At 41.2% G+C, this 12,850-nt stretch overlaps 1 protein-coding gene across 1 annotated transcript in view; it reads right to left on the bottom strand.

Moving 5' to 3' along the window:
* tenm4 (teneurin transmembrane protein 4) overlaps window positions 1–12,850 on the bottom strand; it is a 349,240-nt gene that overhangs the window by 86,242 nt on the left and 250,148 nt on the right. The window contains exon 18 of the mRNA XM_063016253.1: window positions 7,453–7,572. Coding sequence (XP_062872323.1) covers window positions 7,453–7,572 — 120 coding nt within the window. The remainder of the gene's footprint in view (window positions 1–7,452; window positions 7,573–12,850) is intronic.

The raw sequence follows: 12,850 nt of genomic DNA, 5'->3' as shown, positions 1-12,850 counted from the left end.
TAAAGTACTCGGTGAGCAAGGCTTATCTCCAGAAGCCAATGACTGACGAGATCCTGCCCACCCGTCAAAATAGGGTTCTGGTGGGGCTTATTTCCAACAGCCAATGACTGATGAGATCCCAACCACCCATAAAAACGGGGCCAAAACTCTTACTCGAGAAAAGTTTTGAGCTAATAAAAAGGCTGAGAAAAGTGTAAATGAGCGGAGTACAAAAAAGGCAGAAGCGAGACATTTTTAAACTGAAAGCAAGACTGAGAGAAGCGTGATTGAGAAAAAGTGCAGCGAAAAGCGAAAAACTGACTATTTATAAATGTAAAATACAAAGTGGACTCAAAATCTGCTTTTTGAACATCAAAATCTGCTTTCTGAGGGCCGCTCAGGTAGCGCAGCGGTAAAAACACACGCTGGAACCAGAGCTGGGATCTCGAATACATCGTATTGAATCTCAGCTCTGCCTGCCGGCTGAGGCTGAGCGGCCACGTGAACGACGATTGGCCTGTTGTTCAGATATGGGCGGGCTCTAAGCCGGATGGGGTCTCTCTCCCATGACTGGTGCAGTTACGACCTCTGCTGGCTGATTGATGCCGCCTGCACAGAGATGAGAAAAGAGTGCTCTCAGGGTGTGTCTCTTCGTACACAGTGCTGAGCTGCACTGCACTTGTCAAAGTGTAGGTGATAAGATGCATACGGCATGCTGCCCACATGTCGGAGGGGGCATGGGTTAGCTTCGTTCTCCTCAATCATAGCAGGGATCGGCATTGGTGGAGAGGAAGCATGACGCAATTGGGCAATTGGACGCGCTAAAAGGGAGAAAAGGGGAGAAGTCTGCTTTTTGGGTTCTCAATACTTTTGGCCTTATTTTGATGCCATATTTTTGGCTCATTAATTAAACTAAGTACACACCAAATATTGTGTTACATGCAAAGGCAATAATTAATTTGAAACAGCTATGCTATGCCTTTTTTTATTTAATCACCACATATACAACACATATACACAACTCTATCTTAGCCACCCTAACAGGATTTAAATTTGGTTATAATTAATTAGGAATTAATTATTGCTGAACATAACACAGCTCCAGTTATTCAGGCTCAGGCAGGTTTTTTTTTTTTTATCTCCCGGCTGCACAGTACACTGTAAAAACAATAAGCTTCTGGCATTCTTTGAAAGATTGAGCTTTTTAAGCCTAAATTAATAAACTCATTGAAGGGGTAGCGCTGAAAGCTATTTTTCATGGAAAATTAAACTGGCACGTCCTGTCCAATGCTACAGTACATAATGATTTTGGATTGTTTTGAAAAGCCACAAACCTCCAGAACACCTGCATTCTGGCGTTTAAAAAATTAAGCAATGCATTAGCATAAATACCTTAAAACGAGTACTTCTGAGAAGAGAAAAAACTGAAAGGATCCGTGCCATTGCTCAGAAGACCCAGAAGATTTGTGGAATATTATTGTATTGTTTGTGTTTACTGCACATGAAAAAGACTTTCTAAAACAGGGGGTGTAAGTGCACAGACAGGTCACAGTGTAGTATTTCTGTTGTATTCATTTAGAACACAAGAGACTGAAATATTTTAGTTAATCTGAGTATTGAAGTGTCATTGCATCAGACACCATGATCACAGATAATTGTATTTTCTGTTAGGCTAAAACATGTCGATTAATTTCCTTTAACAGCACGCAATACAGCTCCAGACTAAAGGCTTTCTTTTATTTTCTTTTATTTTATTTTTTTTATTGTTTTCCATCAACGGCTTTATTTCGGTTGTTGTCCACCAGAAAACACTTGGCACAAGGCAGAAATTATCTGCACAGGGTGCCAATCCATCGCAGGGCTCTGTGGCAAACATAGACACAAAGTGGGGTGTCTACACAGACCCGGGTCTTAGCTGTGGGAGGCCACCGGAGCACCTAACAAATAGTTCTGATTGCAAAATGTAGTTAAATTACCCAGTTATACTAACATGCATGTTCTAACCAATTATTTACTATATAAATATATAAATAAACTACGGTGGCTAAGTGGGTAGCACTGTCGCCGCACAGCAAGAAGGTCCTGGGTTCAATCCCCAGGTCTGGTGTTCGCGGTCCTTTCTGTGTGGAGCTTGCATGTTCCCCCTGTGTCTGAGTGGGTTTCCTCCGGGAGCTCTGGTTTCCTCCCACAGTCCAAAGACATGCAAGTGAGGTGACTTGGAGATACTAAATTGTCCATGACTGTGTTCGATATAACCTTGTGAACTGATGAACCTTGTGTAATGAGTAACTACTGTTTCTGTCATGAATGTAACCAAAGTGTAAAACATGACGTTAAAATCCTAATAAACAAACAAACTATATAATGGATTTCCCTCCAGAACTATATAGCTACTGTGTATAATATTTTCTTAAAAAAGTGTAATATTGTATTATTTATATATTATAAGTAATATAATTAATATAAATTATAATTCATATTTATATTAATATAGTACAATATATTATTATTATATATTATTATATAATCTATTTATTACAAGGCAGTGGCCTGAAGCCAACAGAAAATCCAAATTATTTGGGCAAGTGCTACAGGAAAATATAAAATAAATTCCCAATAAAATCATGGCAGCAAAAAAGTCAATAAAAATCCAAAAGTCAAGACATATTCACATTTTTTTTAAAGAAAGTCAGCCATGCAGCAGACAACGTAATAATAGCTAAAGGTAGTAATGTTTGGCTAGCCACGTACCATGTGACATTAAATTAGGAACTGCAGAAGGAAACTAAGTATACATGTCCTTCACATATGTCAAAGGAAGAACTTTAGATGCAGTTTTGGCAAACGGGTGCAAAACTGAATAGATTTAGGAAGTTTCTGTTTTTATTTGTTTAAAAAGTGCACATAAAATCATTTATTGTCTGGTCATGGTGGGTACAATTCACTGGGCGAAATTTAGGAACCACCCTGGACAGGTTGCCAGTCCATCACAGAGCAAACACACACACACACACACACACACACAGCAATTTTAGTATCTGCAATTTACCTGACTGCATGTTTTTGGATTGTGGGAGGAAACCGGAGCACCCGGAGGAAACCCACATGGGCACGAGGAGAACGTGCAAAATCTACACAGAAAGGTACTGGGTCGCTCTACCTGGGAATCGAAGCCAGGATCTACCACCGTGGCTACCAGCACATAAAACTTGGCATTAATTACCCTGGTGGGGTAACTCCCACTTTAGTATGAAATCATTTATTTCATATAAAGGATGCAGAGTGGTTCCCCAATGACACATTGGCAAACAGAGATAAATTGGCCCCTATTAATTCGGTATGTCCGAGCAGAAGCACCCCTGACGACAACCATTTGCTAAAATTCAAAGACACTACAGACAACGTGTTCTGGTATTTATACCATATTTAATACCATACACCATAAATACCATAATGTGAACTTACTTATAAATAAACTTAATATTTATTTCATTTACCAGAAAAATACCATGCACACACAGTCAGAAACGCACACACCAACCCCACTGAACACCTGCATTGCACAACTGCTCCCCTTAATAAGCCATTAAGCCGTAGATGATGTACACACCCAGGGGAGTTCACTAGGACGATGTGTCCGTGAATCTGCAGGCCTCTGAGCTACAGAGTGAATGTTCAACCCCTTTACACTGCCTGGACATTAATTCACCTGCACATCCCAGTAGACTGACTGTAATACGTACTGCTCATTGGCTGAGTCTGTAAACAAAGGTCTGTTCTGCCCTTGCCATCATGCCCTTGCTAAAATCCGGCATCATGTCTCTGAGCTGGGTGTAACTGTGTGTTAGTGACCACGTGTGCTTTCCTGCTGCCTCTAAGCCTGTGGCAATGCGCAGTCACAGCCGCTCATACACACAAAGCCCAGCCGGACACGTCCACATAAATCGCACGCCCACAGGCTGCGGTGTCGATCGATGTGAGCCGTTATTAATCACAAGAAGCACCCCTGGTCGAGCTGACATGCACTGTAATTTTCCAGAGCATCACTCTCCCTGGTTAGGATTTCATTGGGGAAGCATAGTGAACCCAAAACGGTTTACTGGATTAGACAACTAACATGAATAATCAGCATGACCCATCCAGCTACATCACCAGCAGACTGCTCGTTGACGCAACAGGTGACTGATTGCTTTCATGTCGACTTCAGGGAATACAAATGACTCGTGTAGTTCAAATCAGAGGCAATCAGAGGACCCACCGAACATCCCAAAAGCTACAGGTATTAATTAGAAAATGTCAAGGATACGTGTTAGTTTGCTTTTTGTTAGCCACCCCTATAAATATCTAATGGATTTGTCATTTGTCAATTAAAGGAATATTTAGGGAATTTAACCTCATATACACTGATCAGCCATAACATTAAAACCACCTCCTTGTTTCTATACTCACTGTCTATTTTATCAGCTCCATTTGCCATATAGGAGCACTTTGTAGTTCTACAATTACTGACTGTAGTCCATCTGTTTCTCTACATACCCCACAGGCCCACCACAGAGCAGGTATTATTTAGGTGGTGGCTCATTCCCAGCACTGCAGTGACACTGACATGGTGGTGGTGTGTTAGTGTGTGTTGTGCTGGTATGAGTGGATCAGACACAGCAGCGTTGCTGGAGTTTTTAAATACTGAGTCCACTCACTGTCCACTCTATTAGACACTCCTACCTAGTTGGTCCACCTTGTAGATGTAAAGTCAGAGACGGTCGCTCATCTATTGCTGCTGTTTGAGTTGGTCATCTTCTAGACCTTCATCAGTGGTCACAGGATGCTGCCCACGGGCCGCTGTTGGCTAGATATATTTTTGGTTGGTGGACAATTCTCAGTCCAGCAGTGACAGTGAGGTGTTTAAAAACTCCATCAGCATTGCTGTGTTTTATCCACTAATACTAGCACAACACACACTAACACACCACCACCATGTCAGTGTCACTGCAGTGCTGAGACCGACCCACCACCCAAATATTACCTGCTCTATGTTGGTCCTGTGAGGGTCCTGACCATTAAAGAACAGCATGAATGGGGGCTAACAAAGCATGCAGAGAAACAGATGGACTACAGTCAGTAATTGTAGAACTACAAAGTGCTTCTATATGGTAAGTGGAGCTGACAACATGGACAGTGTAAAAACAAGGAGGTGGTTTTAATGTTATGGCTGATCGGTAAAACTGTGCCAACTTTACATCTGTGGCATTTAGCATATATGTTCATCCAACTGTAACTAAAGAGAATTCATGCAATTGGGAGTTAAGGGCTTTGCTTAGTGGCAACTTAGTGGCAGTGGGGCTTGAACCTTCTAATGAGTAGTCCAGCATTTTAACTGCTGAGCTAAATACTCCCTAAATATGGGGGCAGTCAAAAATAATAATAATAATACAATAAAATGAAATAAATACATTTAATTATTGACAAAGCACCCTCAATTTCGGTTATTTTGCTCACCCCAGCAACTATGTTTGGGTCATTGCACATTTTGTCCTTCTCCCTATAGGCTGGTAACAGTGTGACAGTAACAGTGTTCACCTGCATTTTAGTCTACTACTGTCAATAGTTTTATTTATGTAACATTTATTTGGAGGTGGAGGTATGATTTGAATTCCATAATGAAAAAGCAGCGAATTTTAAAAGCAAGTTACAGCCAAGAGCCACTGCCTATTCAGCCTTCAAAAGTTCATCCAATTCATTCCCATTCACTTGGTCAGTCTGGGTCAGAGAAAGTCCCTCTGCAGTGATGTAGAAAGAGGAAATGGGAAAAGTAAAGATGCTTGGACAATAAAGAACACATCATAAAACCGAGTGGAGGCAGCCTTCTCCCATTTCTAAGTGGATGAACAGGTGCGTTTGTGATTTCACGCTGCGCTGAGCATGTTTTGCCGGAGTTGAGTACAGAGCATAGTGAGAGAGGCAGTATTTACGACGGACGAGACAAACCGAGTGATGGAGAGGAAAAAAAAACGCAGTGTGAACGTGAGGGAGTGTTTACAGTCACAAAGCAATCGGGGAAAAGTTGAAAGTGCAGGAAGAGCGGTGGAGGGGACGGAGTAAATGTGTGGGATGTACGGACAACAATAACAGCAGTGGTGAAAATTATCAGTTAAAAGAAGTGTGGAGAGATAGCGAGCCTTAGAAAGACAGCAGGAGGACGACGTCTCGACTGATGTGATGTGCATCCAAGACGAGAGAAAAAAAGAAACAGATGGGGGGGGGGGGGGGGGGGTGCTGAATGCTGAATACAGTGAGTACAGTGGTGCTGAATGAGACTGGAGGGGTAGGAACACAGAGGGTGCTGTGATCAAAAGCAGTGTTTCATTATGCGGTGTGGGATACGATTCATGGTACTAAGCTCGAGGTAAATCACATCATGCTGTTCCGACTTCTAATGTGCGAATGTTAGCATGTTTAAATAAACTGGATGCTTTTATTTTTCCATTTCATTGGATGCTTATTCTCGCCAAACCTTTTAAATAATTAAGACATTTTTTTGTTCGCAATAACACTGACAATAATAAACACAATTTAATTCCGTGCACCTGTGTGGCCCAATTATTAAATCTATGATGGTGGAGCAACTTGGCTTGAAATCATCTTGGTTATAGCCAAAAACACCTGCCCATTCAGCCTACAGCCGTTTATCCATCCAGTACACAAATCCCTAAAGTGATCCAGTCTAGAATTAAGTAGAAAATAAGAAGCACTAGGATTGACATTTACATTTTTAAAGGCTCAGTAAATAGAAACACCTTGCAAAAACACGTCAGTAGGGAGAAGAGCTACTCTACACCGACCAGGTGAAGTGAATAACACTGATTATCTCTTCATCACGGCACCTGTTAGTGGGTGGGATATATTAGGCAGCAAGTGAACATTTTATCCTCAAAGTTGATGTGTTAGAAGCAGGAAAAATAAGCAAGTGTAAGGATTTAAGTGAGTTTGATAAGGGCCAAATTGTGATGGCTAGATGACTGGGTCAGAGCATCTCTAAAACTGCAGCTCTTGTGGGGTGTTTCCGGTCTACAGTGGTCAGTATCTATCGAAAGTGGTCCAAGGAAGGAACAGTGGTAAACCGGCAACAGGGTTATGGGCGGCCAGGGCTCATTGATGCAGCCTTCGCTCTGGCCCGTGTGGTTCGTTCCAACAGACGAGCTGCTGTAGCTCAAATTGCCGAAGAAGTCAATGCTGGTTCTGATAGAAAGGTGACAGAACACACAGTGCATCACAGTTGCAGGGTTGTTTTGGCATGCAGCAAAAAGAAGGACCAACACAATATTAAGAAGGTGGTCATAATGTTAGGCCTGATCGGTGTACATTGCCTCTTGATGTAAGTGAGATTGTAAAGGTGTGATAACCTATAATAAGTGACCCCCTGTTTAGAATGAATTAATAATAATAATTAAATAATAAATAAAAAGAGCTTCCTACCTGCCATCCTGCCTGGTGATGGTGTAGCCGTATGTAGGATTGTTGATAAAGCTGATGTTCACTCCAACCAGTGGAGTCCCATCAGTGGTCACCACTTGCCCTCGGATGACACAGGCATGACTGGCGAGAGAGGCACACAAAGCAAAGCAAATTCAAAACGAAATCTCACAAAACACACATACAACTCATTACCAAGCTTTACAATTATTTAAATAATGAATTAAACCCAGCCGCCAGCTGTGAGGGAACCACAGAGGGCTCTCTTGCTAAATGGGAAAAACAATAATGAGAAGAAAAAAAAGGGTCTTCAGAGAGAATTCTCCTCACTTTCATCCTCATTAAAACCGATGCTGGTTAGAGGACAAAAGTCAGGCAGCTGATTGTTTTCTGCCAGCCTGCTCGAGTTGGAAAAGATCTTGCAGTCTGAAGATGTTATTTGTCACCTTGGCTGTGTCCAGGCTTCCCAATCAATATCAAGAAATCAATCAAACACCTCTAATAGTCCTAAACCGACACCAAGAGGCTTAGCAGCACAATACAAGCGTTCTGAAGTCCAATGTCACATGAAGCAGAGCTTAACTGAGAGTTCATGAGATATTTAGGATATAAACACACAACATATCATATCAGTAAGCCGATAAGGTAAGGGCAACAATATTTACAGCAGACTTTTTAAAAGTTAATGAATGCCACTAATTAGCATATGAATCCACAATGAATATGTGAGTTGAATCTGTAAACTAGGTCTTAAACATTGACAAAAACAATTAACACGGATTTAAAAAGGCTGCCCTCATTGTGTCCTTACTGCAGGCAAAAACATTCACTCAGTAATATTATGGTCCCATGGAGCATGGCTCTGTGCTAATTTAGGTTGCATTCCTCCTACAGTGGTCCTTGGTTTCACTTTACCTCATCATAAACAATGTAACAATGTTAGGGCAGGCGAGTGCACCAAGCACAACAAGCACTCTTCCTACAAAGGGAGTGCTGCAAAAGTGAGTAAAAAGAAAAAGAGGGGTGCAACTGGGGGGCGCAATTATGTCAAGCCATGGTCTGTTATTAATGATAGCAGTTTGTTTTACTGGACTTTTATCATACAGAGCAGGAAAAGTGAACAAGGGCAGGGCAGAATGTATGTAGAGCTAATTGAACATTGCCTCTGAAAATGATTTCCATCCTGACATTAAACAGAAGAGAAATGCAAAGAGAGAGAGCAAGCAAGATATGAAGTAAAAATCCTCTCTGCAAGATTTCAAACCCTCAGAAAGCTGAAGGGTTTATTTATTGGTAGGTTTACCGGTTCAAAAGGACACATCACAACATATCTAGCGCTTCAATTTCTCCACTGTGCATGGCAGGAAAACTGAACTGTCAGACTTTCATTGGCACTAATGGGCAAAATAATAACACATTTCAAGCAGAGTAGACGCACAACGAAACAATGCATGGGGAGACGCACTGACACTTTTATTATTTCCAGAGGGGAAAAATGCACACTGGATGTGTCTTGATATTAGAGGTGGCATTTTTTTTCTAAACAAGTATTTCAACTTCTTTTGTTCATTTGTCATATTTGTGTTTAAAATGTTATGGAGCGTGATCAACATTTACTGCTCAAAACTCAAAGCAGAAATTCACTACATGTTTTAGAGTACAATATCCACAGATCAGCCATAACATTATGACCACCTCCTTGTTTCTACACTCCCTGTCCATTTTATTAGCTCCACTTACCATATAGAAGCACTATATTTCTCTACATACTTTTATCCTACTTTCACCCTGTTCTTTAATGATCAGGACCCCTACAGGACCACCACAGAGAAGGTATTATTTGGGTGGTGGGTCATTCTCAGCACTGCAGTGACACTGACATGGTGGTGGTGTGTTAGTGTGTGTTGTGCTGGTGCAGTGAATAAGACACAGCAGTGCTGCTTGAGTTTTTGAACACCTCACTGTCACTGCTGGACTGAGAATAGTCCCCCAACCAAAAATATCCAGCCAACAGCGCCCCATGGGCAGCATCCTGTGACCACTGATGAAGGTCTAGAAAATGACCAGCTCAAACAGCAGCAATAGATGAGCGATCGTCTCTGACTTTACATCTACAAGGTGGACCAACTAGGTAGGAGTGTCTAATAGAGTGGACAGTGAGTGGACACGGTATTTAAGAACTCCAGCAGTGCTGCTGTGTCCGATCCACTCATACCAGCACAACACACACTAACACACCACCACCATGCCAGTGTCACTGCAGTGCTGAGAATGATCCACCACCTAAATAATACCTGCTCTGTGGTGGTCCTGTGGGGGTCCTGACCATTTAAGAACAGGGTGAAAGCAGGTTAAAAAAGTATGTAGATAAATAGATAAACTACAGTCAGTAATTGTAGAACTGCTTCTATATGGTAAGTGAAGCTGATAAAATGGACAGTGTGTATAGAAACCAGGAGGTTCTATTTGCATACACTGGCAGAATGTTATTGCGTTATTGTGGTTATAGAGTTTAGTTTAACTTAGCACTGTCAATGGATGGCACTTTTCCATCAAATCATATGTTTACATTTGCATTTACGCATTTGACAACTTACATTTGAGACAAAATTACAATCCAAACAACTGATACCTGAAGGTATTGCTTAGTGGTCCAACAGCGGCTGTGGGGCTTGAACCCTTTAACCTGTTTGCTCTGTAACTTACCTGCTAATTTGTGCTCAATATTTTGCGTTCAAAGCCAAACACAGCTAATATACAGATGTTAAAATGCAGCACAATGAAGCTATAAGCCATCTACAAGTCCTATGGTATGTTAAATATCCAAAAAAATTTACAATCACAGCTTCCCTAATGCACTGCCTCATCGTTAGATCAGCCAATTACCTTCAAAGCGCATGAAAAAGAACAAATAATGCATGCTCACGGTTCCATTAGAGGTGCATTAACATGCAACAGAGTTTCTCTTTTCCAGCAGCACGTGCCAGCTTTCTAAATCAGTTAAATGGAGAGGAATGAAATAAAGACTCATCTTTATCTCCCTCATCACCCATTTCCACTCTGTGCCAAGAACACATGCCCGTAATAAATATCTAGGCTGGGTGAAGCAGAAACCTCGGCTAGGTGTCAGTAACTGGAAGTTTTTTTTTTTAAATCTATGATCTGCTTAATTTAGACAGTATCAAATTCCAGTTTTCACACTACAGCCAGTGATTATCAAACCCTATTATAATCATTTGTTTATTCTCTAGAACCTTTACTTAAACATACAAAAAATAGCTTTTAATTTACGCTGACCAAGTGGATTTTAGTAAATATAAACAAATTTATTCTGCAACACCCTAAAAAGTTCAGACAAAGTGGTGGCAACCAATGAGGGTATCATGATTGTGTATAAAAACAGGATCCACCAAAGGTTCAGTCTTTGTCATTGTCAATTAGGTCCAACATTTCTCAACGCAAAAAACGATCATGATATTTTGATAAATATAGCAACATAGGCTCTGGAGTTCTTCAAAAACTGTTGAGCTCAAGCTTATCTCATATTGACTTGACCATACGACAGTGGGACGGTGCGATTTTGTCATATAAGTCCACAGTTTAGCTTGATTTTGGGAACAGGGAAGTCCAGTTCCCTGTACTAACAAGGACAATGACCATCGACTGTTATCAGTGAGTTTCAAGGTGCAAAAGCCAGCACAAGACATAAGGTGCATCAGTGCCCAACACATGGGTGACTTCTTACATGTGAAGGTACAACTGGGTCAGAGGCATACACTGGGGAAATTTGGAGAGACAAATGATTCAATTTAAGTGACATTTTCTGTCATTGGATGATTATTTTGGCAAGACGACTGACTTGCGTGTGTGTTTGACTGACCTGCCTGCAGGGACAGATCTGTCTTCTATTGACTATGTATGGTGGCACTTCATGAAGAAGAGAATCAGACAAGCGTGACCATGGGCTGTTGAGCTTGTTGACTGCAGCTGCAATCTTGTATCAAGCAAAATTGTCAGTTAAGGTTCATATAATTATTGTAGATTATTTTTCTGTAAAGGTATAGATACTTTTCTACTTTCACCTTGGAGGAGGTGGCTCGCATCTTGAGAAACGCCTTCTCTTCCACACAAAGATCATACTCATATAAGCAGCTCCCAGTTCCTAGCCATAGGATGATTTGTGGCATAATGCCAAGAATAAGCTTTTCTGTTGTACCACTTAGCACAAGTATGTTTGTGTGCATACATATGAAGTACAGGAAACAGAAGACCTAAATAAAAATGTTTTGTGCTGATGACTGTACAACCGAATGTTCTAGAATGATGACCTGGTGTATCGCATGTCCTAGTAAAAGCATAGTGGTTTTTGTGTTCAGCATCACAGATGTAGTGGGATGCATCAGGAAAAGGACACTGACATGGACAAAGGGGCAGGAGATCAATAAAAAGGACCTGATCAGGTGACAACCAGGGGAACGTTTCCCACTGGCACTTCCCATGTTCTATCTGGGCTTGAAAGCTTTTACCAGGCCTTCTAAGATCTATTAGTGGAATGAACTGTATTGAATAATATATGGATGCTGATATTTTTAGGTGAGCGGGGGTGTGTCAGTCATATCTGTTGTCTTTTTAGATAAAACTGGTATTGGTAGGACTTCCTTTACAACAAGATTACGAGGGAAATGTCACCTCTGGAAATGTCAGTGGTAATTTGAGGAACATTCCATGAGCAAATGGTGCTTCTTTTCTGCTTTTTGGGTTCATAACCAAGGAGGCTATCTGCACCAGACGTGGTACAATCAGTGGACAGAGGATGTGACATCTGGGTAAAGTTTTAGACACAGCTTGCAGGGCTAAAGGGCTTAGCAGCTAACGGCCGAGGAATTTGAATAGGCTCTAGGAAATGAGACTAGTAGCTTCCGCTTTGAAGTTATCAAAGTGCCATTAGGGATGGCACGGATCAGAAACGAGGGAGATTGGACGAGCACGAGGTGCCGATTTACAAAGAATCCACTCAGCTTTGAGATTCTGCCCAGTGTAGCAAACACTCACTACAAAGTTGCAGCTTTCTATGGCGAATTACGGCATCGGGCATCACGAGAGATGCTGGCAGTAATTCAAAGCTTCGCAAAACCTTACATCCACTTCAGGATGGAAATATAAAGCCTAAAAATATGAATCCAAGACCTCTTTGGCATTAGTCTAAGCCTTAAGAAGAAAAGAATCAAAACATCAGTGCTTTACCAGGGTAGACCATTAGAGACATCCTCCACACACTTTTTATATCCACATTTCCGGCCTTGACATTTCTTCTGTATTTGATAAAAAAAATATATAATAAAAAAGACGTAGGAGTATTGAGATAGGGATGGTTCATAAGCCTTTAAAAAAAGTTCCATTT

Source organism: Trichomycterus rosablanca, chromosome 20, assembly GCF_030014385.1.
Source record: "Trichomycterus rosablanca isolate fTriRos1 chromosome 20, fTriRos1.hap1, whole genome shotgun sequence".
Taxonomy (NCBI): Eukaryota; Metazoa; Chordata; class Actinopteri; order Siluriformes; family Trichomycteridae; genus Trichomycterus; species Trichomycterus rosablanca.
The sequence above is the reverse complement of the archived record's forward strand: the minus strand, read 5'-3'. Positions and strand labels throughout refer to the sequence as shown.